General features: G+C 32.6%; 1 protein-coding gene across 4 annotated transcripts in view; it reads right to left on the reverse strand.

Annotated features, from left to right (window-relative positions):
- Positions 1-10537: 10537 nt before the first annotated feature.
- TSGA10 (testis specific 10) overlaps positions 10538-27121 on the reverse strand; it is a 125121-nt gene continuing 108537 nt past the window's right edge. For 3 of the 4 annotated variants that reach the window (XM_045550209.1, XM_045550206.1, XM_045550207.1), the window contains exons 16-20: positions 25279-25488; positions 18611-18813; positions 16859-16963; positions 16533-16682; positions 10538-10870 (exon numbers count right to left, since the gene is read on the reverse strand). In XM_045550209.1, the coding sequence (XP_045406165.1) occupies positions 10846-10870; positions 16533-16682; positions 16859-16963; positions 18611-18813; positions 25279-25488 (693 nt within the window). In that variant the 3' untranslated portion in view covers positions 10538-10845. The remainder of the gene's footprint in view (positions 10871-16532; positions 16683-16858; positions 16964-18610; positions 18814-25278; positions 25489-27121) is intronic. The other variant, XM_045550208.1, reaches the window with a different exon arrangement.

Here is a 27121-nt window from a genome sequence, read left to right on the forward strand (position 1 = left end):
TTAAGATGACAATACATCCCAAACTGATTTACAGATGTAATGCAATGCCTATCAAAAACTCAGCTCACTTTTTTTCTTGCAACAAATGACAAGCTGATCCTAAAATTCATATGGAAATATAAGAAACCCAGAGTTGGCCAAAACAATCTTGAAAAGAAACAGAGGGAAGACTCACACTTTCCATTTCAAAGTTACTGCAAAGCTATAGAATTCAAGACAGTGTGGTACTGGTACAGCATAGACATATATATCTAGGTAACAGAATTGATATTACAGAAATAAACCCTCACATTTATAGTTAATTAATTTTTAACAACAATGTCAACACAATTCAGTGGGGGAGGGAATAGTCTTTTCAGCAAATGTTGGCTGGAACAACTGGGTATCCTCATGTCAAAGAATGAATTTGGATCTTTCCGTCACATCATACAAAAAAATTAACTCACAGGGGATCACAGACATATATGTGAGAGTTAAAACTATAAAACTCTTAGAAGAAAATAGGAATAAATCTTTTTGACTAGGGTTAGGCATTGACTTCTTGATAAGGGACTTGTATCTAGAACATATAAAGAACTCTTACAACTCAATAATAAAAAGACAAGTAACCCCATTAAATGTAGGCCAAAGATTTTAAACAATATGTCTCTAAAGACATATGAATGGCTAATAAATACATTAAAAGATGCTCAACATCATTAGTCCATAGGGAAATGCAAATCAAAGCCATTTCACACTCACTAGAAGGGTATAATAAAAATATGTCAACAATTAAAATATATAAATCTTAAAATAATACATACCTATTTATAAAAGCATCAAAAATTTAAATACCTAGTAACAAATATTTAAATATTTGTGGAACAATATCTTCACACAGAAAATTATGAAATATTACTGAGAAAAACCAAACAGAGGAATATATGTTCAGGGACTAGAAGACTCAGTATTATAAAGATGTCAATTCTCTCCAAATGGATCTGTAGATTTGACACAGTACAATAAAATTCCTAATAGATTCTGTATGAAATGCCACTAAATGATTTAAAAATTATATGGAATGCAAAGCAAAAATAGCCAAGATACTTTTGAATAAGAAAAATAACATGAAAAGGCCTGTGTTAGAGGATAGTAAGACCTTATTGTAAAGACAAAGTAATTAAAACAATAATAGACCAACAGAATAGCATAGAGAGCCCAGAAACAAAGCCATACATATTTCAACACTTGACAGGACAAGGTGGTAATGCACAGCAGTGGGGAAAAGGTGTTCTTTTCAATAAATGATGCTGAGTTAACTGAATATCTATATACAATGAAAAAAATTTCAACCTTTATCTCACACCATACATAAAAATCAATTCCAGATGGATTGTAGCTCTAAAATTGACAAGCAAAACAATAAAGTTCATAAAAGATATGAAACATAATTATGACCTTAAGCTAGGGAAAGATTTCTTAGATATGACAGAAAAAAAAATGCATACCCATAAAGGAAATCATTAATTGGACATTTTAAAATTAAGAACTTCCATTTATTAAAAGACAGCATTAAATAAGTAAAACAGCAAGCCACAGAGGAAGGTTATTTGCAACACATGTTACTAACAATGACCTTGTACCCAGAATACTATATGAAGAATTATAACTTAAGAGAAAATCCAATAAAAAAAAACAAACAGGCAAAAAACTGGAACAGGAACTTCACAAATACATATATCAGCGGGTAATAAGCATCTGACAAGGTGCTTAACCCCATTAGTCATTAGGGAAATGCAAATTATAATCATAGTGAGACACCATTTTACACACCACAGCATGGCAAAACTTAAAAAGACTGACAATGCTAAGCTTGTGGAGCAATGTGAACTCCCTTAGACTGCCGGTGGCTGTGTATATTAGTGCAATCACTTTGGAAAACAGTTTGGGTTATCTACTAAGGCCAACATATGCATACTCTTTAACCCAGTAATTCCACTTCTAAATGTATACCCAACAAAAATGTATGGACATGTACACCAAGGGACATGCATATAAACGTTCACAGCAGCACCATTTTTAACAGTCCAAACCAGGAAACAACTCAAATGTCCATTACCAGCAGAATGAATAGTGTCATATTTGTACAATGGAATAGTATACAACAATGAAAATGGACAAACTCAAAATATAGATACATTTATCAACATGGGTAAATGTCATAAATATTGAGTGAATAAAAGGAAAAATAATATATGATTCCATTTATAAAAATCTCTAAATACACAAAACGAAATTACAAGTCACTGGTTATTTGGAGGAGACAGGAGTAGGGATTGAGATTGAGGAGGAGAAGGAAACCACTGAGATGTAGCATGTTTCATATTTTCAATCAGGTGATGGTTTTATGGGTATTTCTTCTATGACAATTCATTGAGTTCATGAAACATTTGTATTATGTACTTTTCTGTATGGGTATAATGCTTTATAATAAAAGTGCATTCTATGAAGTATTACTAAGACTTTATTATTTATTTATTATCAGGTTTTTCTACTAACAAAATACAGAAAATTTGGATCAAGTACTTTTCCCCTCCTTATCCCTACAGGTGACTTTTTCTAGCCTTTCTCAATGTATCTGGCATATCAGATGTCAGTTCTACGACCCTATGGCATCCTGGTCACAAAGACATTGTTTTCCAGGAAAAAGAAAAACTCTTCCTTCCCATTGTGGAATCCAGAGATCCACTTTGTTTTACCCCATCCTTGCATCCCTGGGATGAATCCCACTTGATCATGATGAATAATCTTAATATGTTGTTGAATTTAATTTGCTGGTATTTTCCTGATTATTTTTACATCTGTTTTCATCACAGATATTGGCCTGTAGTTTTATGGATTTTTGTTGTTGTAGTATCCTCATCTGGTTTTGATATCAGGATAATGCTGCCCTCGTAGAATGAGTTTAGAAGTATTCTCTCCTCTTTAATTTTTTTGAATAGTTTGTGTAGAATTGGTAGTAGTTCTTTAACTGCTAGAATTCAACAGCAAAGTGATCAAGTCCTGGGCTTTTCTTCGATGAAAGAATTTTTATTACTGCTTTACTCTCATTACTCATTATTGGTCTGTTCTTGTTTTCTATTTCTTCATGGTTCAATATTGATAGGTTGTATGTGTCCAGGAATTTCTCCATTTCTTCTAGGTTTAGCAATTTGTTGGTGTATAGTTGTTCATAATATACTCTAATAGTCCTTTTTATATCTGTGGTATCAGTTATAATTTCTCTTTTTTCATCTCTGATTTTATTCATTTGGGTATTCTCCCTTTTTTCCTTACTTAGCTGAAGGTTTGTCAATTTCATATTTAAAAAAAACCAACTTTCATTTTGTTGATCTTTTGTATTGTTTTTTAGTCTCAATTTCATTTCTGCTCTGATCTTTATTTCTTTCCTTCTACTACCTTTGGGTTTACTCTTGCTTTCCTAGTTCCTTCAGGTAGCATTAGGTTGTTTATTTGAAATCTTCCTACTATTTTGACATAAGTGTTTATTGCTATAAACTTCCCTCTTAGAACCTCTTTTGCTATATCCCATAGGTTTTGGTATATTGTGTTTCCATTTTCATTTGTCTCAAGGAATTTTAAAATTTCCTTTGAAATTTCTTCATTGACCCATTTTTGTTCAGGAGCATGTTAAGATACTTCATATGATTTCAATTTTTAAAAATTTATTATGCCTTGTTTTGTAACCTGACATGTGTCTACCTGGAGAGTATTCTATGTGCTGATGAGAAGAATGTGTATTCTGCAGCTGTTGGATAGAATGTTCTGTAAATGTCTGTTAGGTCCCTTTGGTCTACAGTGCATTTTTTTTTTCTTTTAGAGATGGGGTCTCACTGTGTCACCCAGGCTTGAGTGCAATGGCACAATCACAGCTCAAGCAGCCTTGAACTCCTGGGCTCAAGTAATCCTCCCACCTCCATCTCTCAGGTTGCTGGGACTACAGGTGTGCATGACTACGCCCAGCTAATTTTTTGTAGAGATGAAGTCTCGCTGTGTGCTCAGGCTGGTCTTAAACTCTGGCCTCAAGCCATCCTCCTGCCATGGTTTCCCAAAGTGTTGGGATTATAGGCATGAGCAACTGTGCTTGGGCTATAGTATGTTTTAATACCAATGTTTCTCTATTTTTTGTTGGTTTTTTTTTTTTTTTGTCTGAATGATCTGTCCATTGCTCAAAGTGGGGTGAAGTCCCTTACTATTATTGTATTTTTTGTGCAATCTCTCTCTTTAGGTGTATTAATATTTGTTTTATATATTTGGGTGCTCTGGCATTGGGTGAACATATATTTACAATTATTATATCATCTTGCTGTATTTATCATCATTATATAATCGCCTTGTCTTTTTCTAACTGTTCTTAACTTAAAGTCTATTTTATCTGATATAATAACTACTCCTGATTTTTTATTTACACTTACATAGAATATCTTTTTCCATCCCTTCACTTTCAGTCTGTGTGTGTGTGTTTATAGGTGAAGTGAGTTTCCCATAGACAGCATACAGTTGGGTCTTGTTTTTTAATCCATTGAGCCACTGTATGTGGCTGAGAATTGGAGAATTTAATCCATTTACATTCAAGATTATTACTAATAGTAAGGGTTTACTATAGCCATTTTGTTAATTGTTTTCTGGTTGTTGGTAGATCTTTTTCTCTTTTCTTACTGTCTTCCTTTGTGGTTAAGTGATTTCTCTAGTCCTACGTTTTGATTATGTGCTATTTATTTTTAGTATATCTATTATAGGTTTTTGCTCTGTGGTTACCATGAGGCTTACAAAAAATATCTTATAGTTATAACAGGTTATTTTTAACTGATGGCAACTTTAATCACATAGAAAAGTAACAAACTCTATACTATTCTCGCCCATTTTTGACTTTTTGATATTTCCATTTACATCTTTTTATATTGCCTCTTAACCAACTATTGTAGTTACTGTTTTTAATAGTTTTGTCTTTTGTTATTCATCCTTAAAATACAAGTGGTTTACTTACTCTAATTACAGTATTCGAGTATTCTGAATGTGTCTATTTTCTTTCTTTTACCAGTGAGTTTAATACCTTCAGATATTTTCTTGCTATACATTAGTGTCCATTTCCTTCAGATTGAAGAACTCCCTTTAGCATTTAAGACCAGTCTAGTTTTAATGAATTCCCTCAGAATTTGTATGGGAAAGTCTTGATCTCTTCTTCATGTTTGAAGGATAGCTTTGCTGTGTACAGTATTCTTGGCTAACAGGGGTTTTTTTTCTCTTCACTTTTGTGAAGTATCCCACTTTCTCCTGCCCTGAATGGTTTCTGATAAGAAATCCACTGAAAGCTGTATTCACAGCTCTATTGAATGTGATATGGGTCTTTACTCTCGCTGCTTTGAGTATTCTTTGTCTTTGATTTTTGCTAACTTTATCATGATATGCTTTTGGGATTTCTTCTTTGGGTTGAATTTGATTAGGTCCCATTTATTTATTTTTGTTGCTGCTGTGATTGCTTTGGGGGTCTTCTTCATAAATTCTTTGCCTAGGCTGATGCCTGTAAGAGTTTTTCCAACATTTTCTTCTAGAATTCTTAAGGTTTCACATCTTAGGTTTAGGCAAGACATGCAGCCTACTTAAGCATTCTCTTGATTGATATACCTTTGTATAGCCTAGTGGCATCTGTGAAGTTATCAGGCTGTTTGGACATTACTTATCATGTATTATATCTTCTGAGTCTACTCTATCAGCTACCACTGCTGATCTGTTTTTGTTGTAAACTGATCAACCTTTCATCACATCTTCTACTCTTTGTCATCTTCTTTCTTATTTTAACTTTCCTTATTTAATACAGCTGTTCTTAGTCTATCACACAAAAATATTTAGTTCTCCAAACAGCCAGTGATGTGGATATTATTCTTCCCATATTGAATTGAAGAGAATTGAATCCAGAGAGGTTATAAAATTGTCCTTTTTAGAAGATCAAAAATCAAATGAGTATCCTTATGATGCACATTTCAGTGTGCATCTTAAGGAAGCACATTTACCATCTGACAATATAGTGATCATCTTTCTCCCTACAGATGTTAATTCCACATTAATTCAAACCATGAATCGCAGTATTACTTGGAATAAGAGCTAGTATTTAAGAGCACCTTATAGAGTTCTCAGCACATAGGTGCTCAATTATTGTTAATATTTGAATATTTTTAATTGCATGTTCATCATGCAGTTGTAAATTTTGCTTATTTCTATGAATTCTGTTAAAAGAAACATTTGCTTGAGTTCTTTATAGATTCTAATATCAGCCCTTTATCAGATGTATAGCATGCAAATATTTTCTCCCATTCTGTAGGTTGTCTATTAGCCCTAATGATTGTTTCCTTGCCTATGCAGAAGCTTTTTAATTTGATCAGGTCTCATTTATTTATTTTTCTTGTGGCTGTGATTGCTTTTAGGGTCTTCTTCATAAACTCTTTGCCTAGGCCAATGTCTAGAGTTTTTACAACATTTTCTTCTAGAATTCTTATAGTTTCACACCTTAGGTTTAAGTCTGTTATCCATTATGAGTTGATTTTTGCGAGTGGTGAGAGGTGTGGATCCTGTTTCAGTCTTCTACATGTGGCTATAAAGAACTTAAGCAAATCAGCAAGAAAAAATATAAAAAAAACCATTAAAAAGTGGGCAAAAGACAAGAACAGAAACTTCTCAAAAGAAGATAGACTAATAGCCAACAAGCACATGAAAAAATGCTCAATATCTGTAATCATCAGGGAAATGCAAATAAAACCCACACGAGATATCACTTAACTCCAGTGATAATGGCTTTTATCAAAAAGTCCCAAAACAACAAATGCTGGTGTGTATGCAAAGAGACAGGAACACTCATACACTCTTGGCAGGACTGAAGACTAGTACAACCTCTATGGAAAGTAGTATGGAGATACCTCAAAGAACTAAAAGTAGAACTACCATTTGATCTAGCAATCCCACTACTGGATATTTACCCAAAGGAAAAAAAGACATTCTATTAAAAAAGACAGTTGCACTTGGATGTTTATAGCAACACAATTCACAATTGCAAAGTTGTGGAAACAACCCAAGTGCCCATCAATACATGAGTAGATTAATAAAATGTGATATATGTATACTACAGAGTACTACTTAGCCATAAAAAACAATGGTGAACTAATACCTCTTGTATTAATCTGGACGGAACTGGAGACCATTCTTCTAAGTGAAGTACCAACAAGAATGGAATAACAAACACAACATGTACTCACCATTAAATTGGAACTAATTGATTAACACTTATATGCACCTATGGAAATAACATTTATCAGAAATCAAGCAGGTGGGAAGAGGAAAAAGGGGATGGGTAAATTCACACCTCATGGGTATAATGCACAGTATCTGGATGATGGTCACACTTTGACTCAAATGGTAAAAAGGCAATTTATGTAACCAAAATGTTTGTACCCCCATAATATTCTGAAATTAATTAAAAAAACTCAAACATTAAGGAACATGTAAGGAAATTAGTCTGATCCTCTGGTTTTGTGGTCTTATGATTACAAAAATATCCTTTTCTAAATTGTAATACAGTCATTTAAAATACTCATTCCTTAAAAGACTAAGAATACCCTTCCTAGCAAAGAATTTATTGAAAGAGGTGAGTTCAAGTTGATATATCATGTATTATTTTGTCAGTGATATAAGATGTTTTGAATGGTATTATTCAAAGGAAATTGATATTGACAGGCTGAGTATATTGTGGGGATCATAAAATCTTAAGGTAATGATGCTTTTCACTTTATTTAATATAAATCTTGCTTATGAAGAATTACATGTTTTTAATAACTGAGAAATTATTTAAATTTAAAAATTAGTCAAACTCACCCTGCTTACATAGAAACATACCAAGGTGCAAAGAATTGATATATCTAAGGGGCTTAAACAGGTGGTCTAATTACCCTGAAGTTTTTTTGTTTGCTTGTTTTTTGGTAATATGAAGCCAGAGTTTTTCTTCACTTGAGAAATCCAGAACTAACAAAAAATCTAAAAAGTTATATTCTGATAGCTTATAATTTTGCTTTGAATAATAGTCTGTGCCATTAAATGGTCTAAGATTTGCTATGATAGCTGTTTGAAAAGGACCACAAATACATGAATTTTGAAGATTATTTTCTTAATTGGTAGCTCTCATTCTACCTTACTTAAAATAAATAAGGCTGGAAAACTGAGCTGTAAACTATTACTAGTTATGTAAGGAATGCAACTTTGAGCATAGAATTTGGGGAGCTGAGAAGACTCTATAAAAGACTATAGCAAGGATTTATGGGAAAATGTATAGGAAGACAAGAAAAGAAAAAATAGCAGATTCTTGTGAGAGTGATACTTTAAAGCATTTTAGGTACCTGGATGCATAATTTCAAATAAATTTCGAAGCACTAACTGTTTAGGAATCATAATTGACTATAAATCCCGTGGCTTCCACTCACATTCTCTTTTCTTCTTTTCTTTCTCCAGCGTGAATCACTTGTAATCACTGTGGCCAATACTCTTACAGAGTCCCAGCTAGAAAATTTCTTTACAGCATTAACATTTTTAGTTGATTCTAATCTAAATTTTTAGTAGCTGATATTATCAGAACATGTTTAATCAATTCATTATGCCTGTTGTTACTAAACTGTAATAAGGTGGATGAATTATAATATACTAAAGATAAAAAAGGTAACACCTGCTCCTTTTGAAACTATAGCTTATGAACTTCAGAATGGATCCTCATGCCAATGTCTTGCTTTTACTTTCAACAGAAAGTTGGATGATGGCTCAGATAAACCAAAGAAAAGACAAGACTAAGAGAATCCTGGTGGTGCTTGGAACTTCAAAATACGATTTTTATAGAACAAATTCTGGATTTAAGTTACTCAGAGGGTTAACAATTCTCTTTCACAACACCCTTACTTCAGCAAGAGTGGATGTTTTGTACTGAACATGACATTTGAAAGCTGAGAGCTCTTTTTCAGATTTGTCATCAAGAAAGAAGATGTCTGATAAAAGGTGGAAAGATTTATACACTCTGAAGAGAAACCAGAGTATGGGAAAGTTTGGTAAATATGTTTGGTATAGTTTGTATTGTGTTTGTATTAGGCAGCTTCTACTATATCAATAGGTTATTAAATATTTATATCAAGTAATTATAATCTCTTTAATATAACAAATGTTCTTGAATATTACCATAAAAAAATCTTTTCTTTGAAATTTTAACATAGAATATAGTTGAGGTTTCTCCTACCTTTGGATAATGTTGGCCCCTTTCTACTTATCACATATTTTCCTTTAAAATATTCTTTAATTAATCGTACAAGTATAGTATACTTTTAATCAAGTATGGAAAATCTTACATACTTCATTCCTGCTTCTTCTCTTATGCCTTTCTCCCCACATACTGCCCTGTACATGTGTTAAGTGCATATGACAAATGACACTCAGTTCTTTGTCAGCTCTTCTAGGTGGATAGACTAAAATTAATGTTGTGATTACCTAGTGCTAAGGTTATTGAGTCACCTAGCAAAGGTTAATTTTGTAAATATATCAATATATTATTTAATATTAGCCAGAATAACTTTTTTGCATATTATTCTTTAAAATATTTATAAAAGGGCATCTTGTTCTAAATTATTAGTTTGGTTTTTTTTTTTACCGGTCTGTAATGGCTTAAACTAGATGAGTAAAGCTGAAGGTTTTAAAAAATCAAACTAAAGTGAATATATAGCATCAATTTATAATCAAGTGTCACAGTGCTAATGATTAAACAAAACCTGAATCAGGGTACTACCCTACTCACTTTAGTCATACTGAATAGTGACTATATAAAATGAGAAACTGTCTACATCATATGAACACTATTAATGACAGGACTTTTTTTTATTAAAATGGCAAGAATACAAATAGCTTATAATAGTAAAATACAGTAGCATTCAGGCTCTAATATCAACATTAAATCAAAGCCTATGGACAGATAAGGTAAGAGATTTAGGATAATTTGGAAGAAAAAAAGGCAACATCACTGAATTTGTTATTCTAGATTACAGACAGCTGCCACAGGCAAAAATAAAATAAAATGGCAATTAAGTTGGTTGTAGTACTTTAATGTTTTAAAGAAAAGTTATTAAAAATACAGATTTTTAAGTCTTACATTCTTGACAGATATATATCATCACCTACCTTTCTAAAAATAGGAGTAAACACAATTGTAGAAAATGTATGTTAATTAGTCTTTGAGTGGTACAATATCATGGATTTAAAAACCCTGACACACTCCTACTTTCTGCTGCTTTGAAATCAGATTATAGCATGGAATATATGCCAGGTTGGTTCCAAAATGGAATATTGGGTCGCAGGCCAGTATTGATAATCTGTGCCCATTTTGGCACAACTTCTCCAGCCATGAAAGCATCAGAAAAAAAAATTAACCAACCAATTATTTGAGATACCAAGAAAGGAAAGGAAATCAGTTTTGTAAAAACACTTTTCCCCGTTTTTATAAGGTTCTTTATTTACTCCGGATAGTTAACAGAACAGTGTTTAATAGTGAAGTAAGCAGATTTTACACTCACTATTACTGTATGAATAGAAAGAGCCATATGCATTTTTGTTTTTATAAGTCATCTCAGATCACTGCGATATGGCACATGAAAACAGTGATTCAGAGACATAAAGTTAATAAATACATTCAACATCGTCAAGCATTCAAAAGATAAATGCAATCATATAGCAAAAAAAAAATCGGTTTGTAACTTTGACCTTTCCCAAGGATGTGAGGAATCTTTTCACATGTCAGAAATCTCTATAGCAAAGATTCCTATAAGAGAGAAAAAATTATGCAGATTAATATTTTTAACTCAACTATTTAAACATGTGTAACATGTATTCTAGCATTACTTTAGCAAAACTTAGGATTTTTCCCCAGCTTCTGTGAAGAAAAACAGATACAATGTATTTTTTTCCACTAAGTTTTCATGAATTGTGGTATTAATATATTCATACCATGGAGTACTGTTCAACAAAAAAAAGGATTGAACTATTGATATGTACAACTTGGATGGATCTCATGGGCATTATGCTGAATGCAAAAGGTCAATCTCAAAAGGTTACATATTGGGTATGATTCCATTTATATAACATTCTCAAAATGACAGAATTATAGAGATGGAGAAGAAATTAGTGTTTGCTAGGAGACAGGGATGGAGGAGGGCAGGGCTACATCTATACAGTGTTATCACAAGGGAATGAGTTCCTTTGTGCTGATGGAACAATTCAGTATCAGCAGTTGTGTGTGTGGTTTGCAAAAAAAAAGAAAAAGAAAGAAAACTACACACATATACAAATGAGTACATCTAAAAACTAGTGAAATCTGAATAAGGCCTATAAACTAGTTAATCATATTGTACCAATGTCAGTTTCCTGGGTTGTAAGGTAGTGTCACTGCTGAAGTGGGGATGGATATGTAGGAGTCTCTGTACTATTTTTGTAACTACCTGTGAGATTGTAATCATTTTTTAAAAAATACCTGTGGCACATCCATAGTTTTACCTACTCAGCAGTTAAAAGGAACATGCAACAACTACTAATACATGCAACAACCTGCATAAATCTCAAATATATTATGCTGAGTGAAAATGGGCAACTAGAGGCTGCATACTATATGATTCCATTTATATGTAGCCTGGGAAAAGCAAAACCAGAGGGACAGGAAACAGAGCAGTGGTTAGAGGAAAGTAAATTCAGTACATTGTCTGTTGTCTAAATAAGGGGCAGTCTAAGGCCACAATCTAAAACTGACAGTGAAAGGTTAAGTAAGAATAAAGGGGATTAAGGGCATTGTTAAAAGTATTAATAGAAAGGTAACAAAATAAAATCTTCCTAAATACCAAAAGAAATTTGTTAAAAAGCAAAGAGACAAACCAAATGCAGAAACACAACAAATATCACATATTTTACAGATAGTAATCATAACATAATATGACCAAGTTGAGACCAAACATAACGGTCATGTCAATAACACAAAGGATTTTAACTCACCCCTTAAAAAAAAGATTTTCAAAATGGTGCTCATAAAGCAAAACTCAATCACAGTGTATACAAGAGATATACTTAAAATGCAGTAATTCAAAACAGCTAAAAATAAAGACATTTACCAGGCAATAGAGACAGTAAGAAAATAAGATTTGCAACTCCAATACCAGACAAAGTATAGTCAAGCCAAAAAAAAATTTTTTTAAATGCATCAGAAATGGACACTGTATAAAAGCCACAATGAAGAATGACAGTTCAGAATACTTATGTAACAAATTAAACAGCAAATCATCTATATAAAGCAAAATTTACAGGAAATTCAAGAAGAAATAAAAAATACTAATAATAGGAGACTTTAAAACACCACTCTTAGTATGAAACAGATCAAGTGGACAAAAATTAAATAATGATATAAAAGATCTACATAAAATCAAAAAGGTAAATCTTTTAGCTATATATTGAATACTATATTCCTATAAGAAAGAATATATCTTCTCAAGTGCCCATGAATTGCTCACAAAAATTGATCACGTAGTAAAGCACAAAGAAAACATCAGTAGGTTTCATAAAACAGAAATGTTATAGACAATATTTTCTAATCACAATGCAGTTACATTAGAAATATAAAATGAAACTAAAACACAAAAATTCCTTTCAACTGAAAATTAAAAGATTTTTCATCAAATAACTCTTGAGTAAAAATATGAACAGAAATTACAGAATTTCTGAAAATAATAATAAAAACATTACCTATCAGAATATATGACATATATTTAAAGTAGTAACCAGAGGGAGATTCATAGCCCTAAATATCTATATAAATAAAAAGAAAGAATGGCAATAAATGAATTAAGTTCCCAATTCTAAAAGCTAGACAAAACCCCAACAAATTAAAAGATAGCACAAGGAAGGAAATAATAAAAATAAACACAGAAATTAGTAAGAGAAAGAAAAATAGTAGACCAAATCAATAAATGAAAATCCTAGTTCTTCGAAGCAGTGAACAAAGTAAACAAATCACTAGTTAATACAGAAAACAAGTAGGGGATGGCAAGGTAGGACACATAAAAATAAGAAATGGCAACAGGGATATAACTATTGATACAGGGAAAATTTAAAAATTTAAAAGATACTACATTGGTCACTTCTGTGTAAATAAATTTAAAAACCAAGAGGAAATGAATTTTTTAGGCAGAGGAGAGATAGAAAGCTTAAAAAGATCAATTGCCAAAGAAGAAATATAAAGTTATCAGTGAAGTACACTACAAAAAAAGAACCAAGGCAATGTGGTTTCACAGGTGAATTCAACCAAATTTTTAGAGATCAGATAGTCCCAAACTAACATAAATTGTTTCAAAGCATAGAGAATATAGTTCAAGACATAAAAATAGTAAAAGAAACAAAACTATCTATTTTTACAAATGACATGATAGTATACCTGGAAAAGCCTAGAGAATCAAAGTTATAACTTAATGAAACAGTAAAAGTATTTAACAAAGGTAGCAGCATAGAAAATTAACATGCAAAAATCAATAACATTTTTTGAAGATATAATGAATAGGGAAAGATCCCATTTATAATAGCAACAAAAAAGGTAAAATTTAGGAATAAATTAACAAGAAATGTTCAAACTTATATAAAGAAAACTATAAGCCATTCCTGAAAGATAAAAAAGTGAATCTGAACAAATAAAGGCATTTCTTCTTCTTGGCTAGGCCGTCTCAACATTATAAAGATATCAGTTCTCCCCAATTTAATTTACAAACTTAATGTAATTCTCATAAAAATTCCAATGGGCTTTTTAAAATGGACCTAGACAAGTTGACCCTAAACTTCATATGAAAAATAAACTCACAAGAAAATACAGGTAAACACTTAAAAGGAAGAGCTCTTGGTGGGCACTAGCCCATTGCTGTGCTGGAGGTGACCTACAGCTGATTGTAAATTTTGAATAATTTTGTGATCTAGTGGCTAAACCATCGGCAGCTTGAAACTGGCCACAGTTAGAGTATTTACAACACATAAATTGGCAAGTGCTACAGATAGGCCTCTCTCTCTTCCCCTTCGGAGTGCCAGTTTAGTGGCACATCACTGGATTTTTCCTGCAGAACTATAAATACCACAAAGCCTCTGTAATTAAAATAGTGTAGAACTGGCATATAAATAGGCAGATTAATAGAATAGAAACAAAAAGTCCAGAAAGAGACTTGAATCACTGGGACAATGAGTATTTTCAATAAATGATCTTGGGACAACTGGATTCATTTGGAAAAAGATAAAGTCAGATTCATTCCTCAAACCACACACACAGTAAACTCCAATGGATCAGAAATCTAAATGTAAAAAGTAAAACTGCCTAAGTGCTAAAAGAAAACATTCATGCATTCTTCTATTATCTGGGTAGAAAGATTTTCTATGAATAGAAAACCAGATACATTAAAGGAAAAGATTTAGAAATTTGACTACATAAAAATAAAAACTTATACATGGAAAAAACAGTACTGTAAAATTAAAAGACAAATGACAAAAATGGAAGAAAATATTTGTAGCATGTATTACTGATAAAGGCCTAATCTGTCAATTTTAAAAAATTTTAACAGACCAAAAATTTATTAGAGAAATAGAACAAATGAATAGATAATTCAGAAAGAGAGATATAAAAATAGCCCTTAAACCTATGAAAAGATATTCAAATTCACTCATAATAAGAGAAATGCAAATTAAAACTACATTGCAATACCATTTCTCACCCACCATATATTGGCACAAATTCAAAAGCTTGACAGTATGCTCTGCTGGTAAAGCTGTAGAGGAACAGGTACTCTGACACATTGCTGGAGGGAGTGCAAAAGGGAGGGGAATTTGGCACTAACAAAACTTCCTCAACTCAGCAATCCCACTTCTAGGAATTTATTCTGAAGATATTTCTCCAACAATACGAAGATACATATGCACAAGATTATTAATCACTGCCTTGTTGGTATTTGCAAATTGTTGGAAATACAAATGTCCAAGTATAGGAGATTGGTTGAATAACTATGGGATATCTGCAAAATGGAGTATTATATAGCTGTAAAAAGGAATAAGGAGAATTTCTATGAATCAATATGGAGTTGTTTCCAGGAGATACTGTTAAGTGAGAAGAGCAATGTGTAAAGAAACGTATATATCACGCTACTTTTTGCATAAGAAAGGAAAAATAATAGAAAAATATATCTACATATCATTAGCATAAAACCACAAAGGAAGGAGGTGGAGGCATGGGTGATGCGATGGAAGGCTGATTATTACTTTTTGCAGAGTTTTGACTTTTAAAAGCATGTCAACATACATATTCAAAAATAAAATTAAGTCAAGGGAAAAACTAAAAGGGGAAAAATGAAAGAAAATTGAAACAAATGAATCTAATGTTATTTCAAGTGAATATCATAACCACGGTAAAAGGTGGGGAAAAAAAGAATTAACCCAAGTAATTTATGTATTCAGTATTTGACTATATTGTCCTCAAGGCTTGTGAAAGGTAGTGTATGGGAGGAGGAAGGAAGAACTGCAAAAAGATCCTGAACTTTTTTTCAGTTGGTCTGTTTATTGTAGAGACATAGGTGAAGAAATTTTGAAACTATTTTAGATGCATTCTGGGATTTAGCAAATGGGTAACTACACTGATGTGTAAATGTGTTGATGTTGAGCCTGGGTTCTCACTGTAGAAGAAAGAACATAACAAATACAGAACAGAAGAAGACAAGGAAGAAACGTGAGGATGGTTTGGGATCCAAGGTTTTGGTTATATTTTAAATGTGTGTGAGCATGTGTGTGCACATGCAAGTGAATGTGTACATGTATGTGTGTGTGTAGTGAGAGAGAGGGAGCATATGCAAGAGTATGAGTGCGTGAGACAGCACATGTGTATATGATAAAACACACGGGTAAAATTTTTTAAATAGTGAGTATGGGTAAAGCGTATGCAGATAGTCTTTGAATTATTTTTATTTTTGTAACTTCCAGCAAAGTTGAAATCATTTCCAAATAAAAAGTTTTTTATGGAATTTGTAGCATATAGGAAGACACCTAAAATATTTTCCTCTGAAAAATTATTAATAACTTATTGCTTTTCTAGAACAAGTATATTTTATACTGCTACAATAACCAACATTTCGTACTAAAAGTACACAAAAGAAATTTATGTTGTAGACATAAAAAGAAAATCAGACTTTTAAAGTATAATTTTTATAATCATTAGATAAAATATTAAAGATCTTTCACTTTAGTATAGTACTTATATAAAACTCTATCAAAATCTTTTATTTTTACATTAATATATCTTGGTAATCATGTTTAAATATCACTATTAATGATAGATTGTTTACTGAGTTTCCTTATTCCCTCAAATATTCACTGTACTATATTGCTATGTGGTCCCAAGAGAATGGATCCTTAAATTGCCTTACTCTTCTAATGATCGATCTAGGCCTCGGTCAGGAGATCGATGGTGAGCACGTTCTGGTGAATGACATTTTGCATTTGGTTTCATTGAAGAACTCAAATGATAAGCATTACTTGAGTAATTCTGGCGGCGAAGTTCTTGTACAGCCCTCTCCCTAAAGCAAAATAGTAATGTTTTTAAATTTTACATACAGTGAAATTATTAAATCTATCATAAAACTTTAGTTAAATACATACTTTAAAATCTAACCATCATAAAATAATTAAAACCTATTGTTACCTAAAAAAAAAAAAGCTTTCCAGGTTGAACATTGCATAGAGATAAACTTACCTTTCAAAGCGCTCTGTCCCTAGTTGTCTTTTGGTAATATCCAAATCAGCTTCCAATTGCGTTACGACATTTCTGAATTGGGCCACGTCTCTACTCTGGATGGCCCTATACAAAGGAAGATACGAGTGATAGCTAATTTAACTTAAAATATGGCTGTGACTCCTAGGATACATCAAACCATGTTGGCAATGGTTTCTCAGCCGGATCCAAGTCACATTATGATTTTTATGAACAGATTTATTAGTACATCTAAAATATGTCAATTTTAGATGCACTAAGTGTGTAAAAGTAGCCTACTTGAAAAGTCTAAGCAATCCCAGCTCCATTTAATTAGGTAAATCTTCTCTGTCTCAGTTTCCCTATGTATATGTTAATATATGTCATCTATCTGTACTATTTGCTGTAAATCATTTTTATAAAGGTATTTGAAGTATTATATTAATGTAAAGTAATAGTATGATCAAATAATTAACCCTAGAATTCACTAGCACCATGATTAATATGGTCTGTTTTATATATATCAATTTAACCAAGTGCCTTATATGCACTTATAATGGTATTTGATATATGTCCTATTAAAAACACAAAAATTCTTCAATTTAAGGATCTTCCTTAAGGCTGAACAATAAATACCTCAAAAACCCTGTGATAAGGCACAGTATCATAAGGAAGATAATGACAGATAAATGCTGCTTGCATAAACCATTCTATCCTCTTTGCTTGCTTTCAGGACAGCATTATAGATTGTTCAAATCTAAACCTTAGAGACTAAGAACACAAGTATTTCTCATGCTAACTAATTCTAAGCGATAGTACTTACCAGCCAGTCTAAAATAGAGTGTACCCTTTAAGATGGGAATTTTGGCATACTTCACTAAGGTAGATTACCACCTACCACCTTGAAAAAGTGATCTGGCAAAACCAGTTGAAAATACCACAATAGCCCACCTATAGTAACTGAAAAGAATGACTCAGTCACAGCCCTGGCTCTGCAGCCTTTGCATAGTCTGGGGCTCCTTGAAGTGGCTGATCACCAAGACCATGATTCCTATTCTTCCCCAGGCCCTTCCCCAGATATGAGGACAGAATGGTGGCTAAATGAAAACAGGGTTGTAAATGGTACAGATAAGAACAAGGGCTAAGGGTCCTCATCAGTTTTTGTGAGAGGTGACCAAATTTAATAATAAAACATTCACTAACCAGGATGCCATGTCCACCCAAACCTCCAGGAAAGCAAGGGACTTCTAAAAAAGTACTAGTGGTGCTAGGAGTCCAAACACAAAAACAAAAACAAAATCAAGGATCTAAGGACGTCTTCAGCATTTTGTAAATGAAGGCTTTCTTCCAGGTACTCAGTATACACTCATAGGTACATAAGGAAATACTACATGGCAAATGGAAAGATTAGGTTGCAACACAAGGAGGGTCCATGAATATAAAACAACTTCTGGTTTCAGAGTGCCTAATTTTTTTTTCTGATCTAGTTATGTTTCCTAAGGGTAATATTTTAGATCAGACATTATATTATATCCAAGACTCTGTTGGAAACAATCAACAGAAATGGTTAAACTTAAATTTAGATAATAAAAAGCATAATAGAAATAAGTAATCTTATGCAAACCACAATATTTCTGATCCTCAGTTTAATAAATGGCAAACTATGGGAGCTAAATTTTCTAAATTCTAGCTTTAAAATTCTAACATATAGATTTAAGAAATATGACTTTGTTATTATATTGCTAACCAACTCACATTTTATTTTCTGCCAAACAAAGGTGTTCTTTAAGAAGCTGAATTTCAGATTCTTTTTCTTGAAGTGCTATCTGAGACTGATATTCTTTGTCTCGATTGGCCACCAGCAAAGCTTCTAGATTCTGCATGGAGATTCTCTCATTTGTCATCTGACTCCTGAGGAGTTCTATTTCAGAACGAGCAGAATCTAACTCATTCTCCATCTGTATAACAATAGGAAGATATCTACACTTATTCATTTACTTAATTCATATATTATCAGGGACTCATAAATTTTTTGTAGTATGTTACAAATTGACAACCACTTTTAATTTGATTTGAAATTGTGTCCTCCTTCTTACCAAATACACATACCACATATACACACATGGTATCACTTTCCTCATCTATCTGATCGTATCATAAAATTCATGAATTTAAGTAAAGGCTTATTAATTCCAAGCTGCAACGAATTTCCATTTCCAGCTCTGATATTTATATACACTTCTGCAAGACTGACATATTGATACCAGTGGCTACGGCTTTGTCCTGAGTTTGATGAGTTACAAACACTTAATTACCTCATAGAATGTCATTGTACTCCATAATTAAGGAATATAAAGAATAACTGCACATTCCCTCTCTTGCATAAACCTATGGAAAGCTTCCTTTTTGAAGATCATCTTGAGTCTAAAATATGCTCTGAACACCAAATATTTCTTCAACAGGAGGAAGAATGGTCATTACTATTCAGAAAAAAATTATTCTTTATCTCATAATACACAATAAATTCTCTATACATTAAAAAAGTTAGGCCAGGTGCAGTGGCTCACACCTGTAATCCCAAGAGTTTGGAAGGCTGAGGCAGGAGGATCACTTGAGGCCAGGAGTTTAAGACCAGCCTGAGCAACACAGTGAGAACCCATCTCTACAAAAAATAGAAAAATTGGCTGGGCTTGGTGGTGTGCACCTATAGTCCTACCTACTTGGCAGGCTGAGGTGGGAGAGTTGCTTGAGCCCAGGAGTTGGAGGGTTGCAATGAGCTATAATAATGCTGCTGCACTCTAGCCCAGGCAACAGAGCAAGGCCGTGTCTCAAAAAAAAAAAAAAAAAAAAAAAGTTAAATGTGAAAAGATAAGCTTAAAATTACAATAGAGAAAAATAAATAAAAATGAGATTACTAGGGAGGGGAATAGGTAGGTAGTTATGGGAAGAACTTTCTAAGTTAGATACAATGCAAAAATACATTTGACCACATAAAAAATAAACATTTGACAGTCAATATAAACTTAACCAAAATTTGAAAGGAAACAAGTGGAAGAAAATAAACTCAGTAAAGAATAGTTAATATCTTTACATATTAATATAAATATATAAATTGATGAGAAATATGAACTAATGATATGATCAGAAAATTTACAAAAGAAGAAATATAACTAAATAGTAAACATATGGGAAAAATTTACCCTTACAAGTAATCAAAGAAATAGAAATTAAGACAAGATGCTATTTCTAGTTCGGGGTATTTTTATTTTGACAGTACTGACCTTTTGGGTTGGATAATTATTTGGTATGGGGGGCTGCCCTATGTATTATACAATGCTTACTTCTGTTTAGCAATATCCCTGGCCTCTACTCAATAGATGCCACTAGCATTCCCCACCCTAGTCATGACAATCAAAAATTTATCTAGGCCAGGCGCAGTGGCTCACGCCTGTAATCCTAGCACTCTGGGAGGCCGAGGCAGGTGGATCGCTCGAGGTCAGGAGTTCGAGACCAGCCTCAGCAAGAGCGAGACCCCGTCTCTACTAAAAATAGAAAGAAATTATCTGGCCAACTAAAAATATATAGAGAAAAAAAATTAGCCGGGCATGGTGGCACATGCCTGTAGTCCCAGCTACTCGGGAGGCTGAGGCAGTAGGATCGCTTGAGCCCAGGAGTTTGAGGTTGCTGTGAGCTAGGCTGACGCCATGGCACTCACTATAGCCGGGCAACAGAGCGAGACTCTGTCTCAAAAAAAAAAAAAAAATTTATCTAGACATTACTATTATAATTGTCCACTTGGGAGAAAAATATCTTTCAGTTCAACTGAAACCACTATCTCCGTTTTCCCCCTACTCCCAGCCCCTGGTCACCACCATTCTATTCTCTGCCAAACTCATAGTAGCCGGGATAGTTTTGAGACAAGTCTTTGGGGCTTGCTCTGACCCCAGGAGGGCTCTTCTTAGCTGTCACTGTCCATAGTTCTCTATTCAACTTTTAAGTGCTCTATTGTTTTGATTTTTGATATCATGAAGCTAATAGTTTCCTCTTAATTATGGAGCATTGCTTTTTGTAAGCCAAAATTTCTACTTCTAAGAATCCATCTTAAGGATATAATGCAAAATGTGATAAAAAGTGTTATGTAGTATTTTCCATATTGTTTTATAAATAATTTAAAAATCTTTATACAGAAATGGTAAATAGTAGGATCATCAATTGTAATATACTATTATTGCAAATATGCAGAAGAACACACAAATCTAACTAGGAAAATAAAATATATAGAAGGAAATGTAACAAAATGTCTACAGTGGGAAAAAGTCCCTTATTCTAGCTAGGCTCTGAAACCCACTGCAGCCTAGGATGATGACCACACTTTTAAAAATCCTTTGCTTCATTCATTCTAAAATTATATGAGATTCTCCAAAGCGCTCTTAATATTATTCCTAAGGAAATCATCCATAAAATAAGTACTAAAGAACATTAAGGGAAAGATATATAGAATTCATGTTTTCTCAAAATTCCTTTTGAGAAGAGTTAGTGAACAGATATACTATATTGATTTATTTTGAAGACAGAAAACTAAGACCAGGGTAAATTATATGATATGTGAATTATATCTCAATAAACATATCTTAATAAATATCCTTTTTAAAAAAGAAAAGCAAAGAAAACTAAGACTGAAAAAGGTTCTAGAAGCCCAGTGCTTTAAATCTTTTTTATAGAAGAGTAAAAGTGGCAATATAGATCTTTACCCTTAACCTCTCCTTTGTTATTTAAAATTATCTGAGTGATTTCAGGGATGCAAGCCTGGTTCAATATATAAAAATCAATCAATTTAATCTATTGTATCAACAGCCTAAAGAAGAAAAATCATATGATCTTATCAATAGATGCTGAAAAAGTATTTGACAAAAATTCAACACCCATCCATAATAAAAACTCTCAGAAATATGGTAACAGTCTACTTAATGGTGAAATACTGAATGCTTTACCCCAATAATAGAAAGAAGGCAGGATATCCAATTTTACTACTCTTATTTGACATAGTGCTGAAGTACTAAATAGCGAAAAAAGGCAAGAAAAGGTAAATAGTTCAGAAAGAAAAAAGTAAAACTGTCCTTATTTTCAGATAACATGGTTGTCTACACAGAAAATCTCAAGGAATCTGCAGAAAAACTCCTAGAACTAGAAGGTGAATTTGGCAAGGTTACAGGATATAAGATAAACATTTAAAAATCAATTGTATTTGTATATACTGCAATAAACACATTGATAGCAAAATTAAAGCTAGAATACCAATTACAATAGTCCAAAAGAAGAAATACTTCTTTCCATTTTGTAGATGAAAATCTAACAAAACATGTACAAAAATTACATGCTAAAAACTACACAAAGCTAATAAAAGCAAAGATATGTAAATAAGACATACCATGTTCATGGATTAGAAGCCACGACATAGTAAAGATGCACATTTTCCCCAAATTCATATATAGGTTTAATTCATTCCTATCAAAATCCAAGTTAGATTTTTTATAGATATAGAAAGATTATTCTGAAATTTATATGGAAAATCAAAGAGACTTGATTAGCTAAAACAATTTTGAAAAAGAATAGATAGACCTGAATTAAAGACTTACTATATAACTAGAGTAATCAAGATTGCAGAAACTAACTTAAAATGGATCATGAAAAGAAATGTGAAAAATAAAACTATAAAACATTTTTAATAAGACCTAGGAAGAATCTTTGGGATCTACAGCTACGGCAAAGAATTCTTAGATATAAAACCAAAAGCAGAAACCATAAAAGGAAAATTGATAAATTAGACTTCATCAAAATTTAAAACTTTTTATCTGAGACAAGATCCTGTTAAGAGGATAAAAACCATAAGCTACATACATAGTGAGAGAACATATTTGCAAACCACATATCTGATAAAGGACTAATATCTAGAATATATAAAGATATCTCCATATTGAACATTTTAAAAAGCAATCAATCCAATGAGAACACAGACAAAAGACATAAAGAGAGATTTCACTGAAGAAGATATACAAGTGGCAAATAACCACACAAGTAAAATTTCAACTTCAATAGCCATTAGGGAAATGCAAATTTAAAACCACCATGATATAACACTATACACATTTCAGAATGGCTAAATTAAAAAATAGTGACACCACCAAATTCTGGCAAAGATGTGGAGAAACTAGATTACTCATACAGTTGGTAGGAATGCAAAATGGTACAGACACTTGATAAAACAGTTTGGTACTTTCTTAAAAATTAATCATGCATCAACATATGAACCCAAAATGGTACTCCCGGGCATCTAGAGAGAAATGAAGACACACGAAAACTTGTACACAAATGTTTATAGTCACTTTATTTGTAATACCCCAAAATTGGAATAACCCACATGTTCTTCAATGGCTAAACAAACTGTGTTACACCAATAGCATGAATACGGCTCAGCAATAAAAACAAATGAACTATTTATACATGCAACAACCTAGATGAATCTCCAGAGAACTAAGCTGAGTGAAAAAAAAGCCAATTCCAAAAGGTTACATACTGTATTATTCCATTTTATATAACATTTATGAAATGATAAAATCATAGAAATGGAAAACAGACTAATGGTTTCCAGGGGTTAAGGAGGTGTTGGGGATAGGAGGGAAGTGGATATGGCTACAGAAAGGCAACATGAAGGATCTTGTGATGGAGATGTTCTGAATCTTGCCTGAATCAATGTCAATAGTCAATATATTAAAGTTCTGCTGTATATATAGTTTGGCAAGATGTTAGCATTGGACAAAACCAGGTAAAGAGTACTCAGGTTCTCTCTGTATTATTTCTTACAACTGTATCCAAATCTACCATTATCTCAAAATCAAAAGCTTAATTTATTTAAAAAAAGTATTTGAGTGCCCCTATATGCACAGATAGCTGAAGAAATAAAAAAATACACAGGATGGTCCTTGCACTTGAGATTACAGCTAATTGAGGAGATAAAGATATAGATGTAAATAATTAAATTCCAAGGCAAAAAAAAGATTAATTGTCAGGAGTATTTTAAAGCACTATGGGAATAGGAAATAGGCTAAAAATTTGGAGTAAACATCCTTAATATATTTTAAAAATCAATATAAATCATTATCAAGATTTAGATATAGTTTTGCTAAGGGTAATGAATTCAAAACTTTAAGAAGATTACTAGAATATACCCTACTTGATCACGGCATATTATTTTTATAAACTTTGATATGCTATCTTCTGCTATTTCCGCTTTATAGTGTGTTGGTTGTTGCTACAGCAACATGTAGGACTTTTCCAATCTGAAAACATCAAGTGAAAAAACTTTTTTAAAAGGATGTATTGTTTGAATTTTTACAGTGAGCATCTATTCATGAGTTACTTTCATCATTAAAAAGGTCTTGCTGAAATAAAAAATAATTTGAAGAAGAGCCTGAGAATTCTGGCATATACCACTTCATTAAAACATTAATAGTGAATTCTTACAAACTAGACATGATTCCTAAATGCATAATCAAACAGTAGACTAACAAACTAAGAGGTTCAATAGGGTTTGGTAATAACAGAAATGTAAACGTGACCAAAATTTGCTGATATTTCAATTATACTACGCAACTTCTGTACATATCCCTTTAGCATCTGGGCTCCATCTTTCTCTCCAGAGTTATCCCAGCCACTTCCTCCTGTGCCTGGTACTCTTGCCAATACAGATTATTTTACTAATCACTCAAGAATATACATACACCTCCATATCATGCTGTTCTTTCCCCCCTCTGAATGGGATGCCTCACCCCTTCCAAACTCAGTAGTACCTCCTCCAGAACTCCTCCCAGACACCTCTCGGCTTAATAGGAATTTCCTCTATAAAACCTATCGTATTTCTTAGTATTACATTCATCTCAGATTATTTGCATGTCAACATGGGAAGGTCCTTGAGAGCAAGAGGCTGTATCTTGTGAACATTATATCTTCAGTGGCAAGTACAATGCCAGGCACAAAGTAGATACAATCAACTGAGTTACAATCTAAAAGAAAACAGCCCATTAGTAAATAAATGTAGCTTAAAAGAATTATCATTAAGGTTAAAATTTAACTGACTAAATCTCAACCTCATGGTTCTTTGTTGACTGCTATGTCAATACGTTTTACAATTCTTCTGGATAAAACTAAATGTAAATTACATGGTCAAAGGAAGAGTTTGTTTCGTCCTTGAATTGTTTGGGACCCAGCTGTCATAAATTAACCTCTTGGAGTTTAAAAATAAAATATAAAGTTGAAAGACATGGATTGATGTAATACTATATTAAAAAGAATTTATTTTTCTAAAATTATACTAAGTTTACAGTAATAGCAGTTTTTAAAGAAACTATAAAAAATGTATTACATACCATTTCTATTTCTTGATCTTTAGCAACCAGCTGTCGATTAAGAAGTTCTTTGCTTGAGTCAAGTTTAATACAGAGCTCCCTTGTGGAAGACAAATCTGCAAGGGCAGACACTTTTTCAAACTGAACCTTCTGAAGCTCCTCTTCCATCTTTACAACAGACTTGTGTAAGGTAGAAATCTGGGACTTATAAGACCTTTCTGCATTTAAGTGCTGCAAGGACAAGATTATTATTTCTATATATATATGTGTGTGTATATATATATATACACACACATATATATACACATATTTTTTAAACTGGAAAAAAACTACAACATGGAAAATAAAGGGAGGCAAATCTTCTAATGGTAGTACATTTAGGCTATAAGAAGTTTTAGATGATATAGGTGGTAATAGTATGTACAGAACACTCTAGGAAAGATAAATCCAGGTTTCAAATTTTTTTTACATAAAATCCATGAGCAGGTGGTCAACTGGTCATTATTTTTAATGTACTTAGGAAAAAAAACCTATCCCACTTAAAGGTCTCCAGCTCTAGAGCTAGTTGAGATATATTTGATGATATATATATATCATGATGATATATATATATATATATATATCTAGTTGAGATATATTTGAGATATGTTTGATGTTTGATCTATATTTCTATCTATATTTGCCAAAGTTTTAATTATTCTGTAATACAAATGTTATTGTTGTTGTTAAAGACAAAACATTAGCCACTGTTTCATTTACAACATCTATTTTCCAATTCTTGACTGGCATGTTGACATCAATCATAGTATCGTAAAATGACGACTGATAACTCTCTAATACTTACTAATACCTCTGAGGAAAAAAGACACGGGGCAAGTATAAATTAAGCACAGATCCACATTATGGGAAATAAGAGCATGTTTTTTAAACCAAAATATTAGATTCAAATTACATAAATGCTTTCAAATGTTCAAGATAATTCCACTCCCTCCCTTTGTTTTTTTCAGAAAAATGTCTTATGTAAGTGCACTGCCACCTACAGAGAAGTATTTGTTTGCTATCATGTGAAGATAACAGAACTGAGAGTCAAAGAAATTTATGTGCTTTTACAAGTGCTTTTATAAGTTAAAGCACTAAAAATTGCTCCTGGAATAAGTTATTTGGCCACAATTCACTCCTACTTTTCTCCCTTTATCCCTTTCTTCCTTCCTCACTCACTTTTCCTTACTCATTCTTCAAATCAACCTCTTATCCATCCGTCCATCTATGGACCCATCCCATATTTATTGAGTATATTTATGTTCCATTCACTGTGCCTAGACACATATTTAATGGTAAGTAAAACTGTATCTGTTATCATGAAACTTCCAGACCACTGGAGGAGTCATATATCTTCAAATAATGACACAGATGAATGAATAAATATATATTCAGAAAATATTTCTGGAGATTTCTCATCTTTACAACCTGGGGGAAAAAAAGGAAAATATTTTTGGAGAAAAAGTATATAACAAAGGAAACTGACCTAGACTGAGAAAGGGAAGTCAGGAAAGGCTTCCCTGAGTAAATGACACTTGAGCTGGGATCTTAATAGTGAGTAAATATTAATTAAAGTATGTTGGAGAGAGAAGCTTCTCAAATTGAAGGAATGCTAAGTGCAAAGGTCCTGTGGAGGCAGAGAGAATGACATGCTCCAAGAACTGAGAGAAGGCTAGTGTGGCCAGAGTTGAGAGTCCAAAAAAAGGAAGTGTGTTAGGAGACACAGTTGAAAAGATACACAAAACTTAGAAGATAGGGCCTAGTGAGCCATGTTGAAATTTTGGTCTTTATCCTAGGTGCAATGAAAACCTACTCAAAGATCTTT

The sequence above is a fragment of the Lemur catta genome, chromosome 4, assembly GCF_020740605.2.
Source record: "Lemur catta isolate mLemCat1 chromosome 4, mLemCat1.pri, whole genome shotgun sequence".
NCBI lineage: Eukaryota > Metazoa > Chordata > Mammalia > Primates > Lemuridae > Lemur > Lemur catta.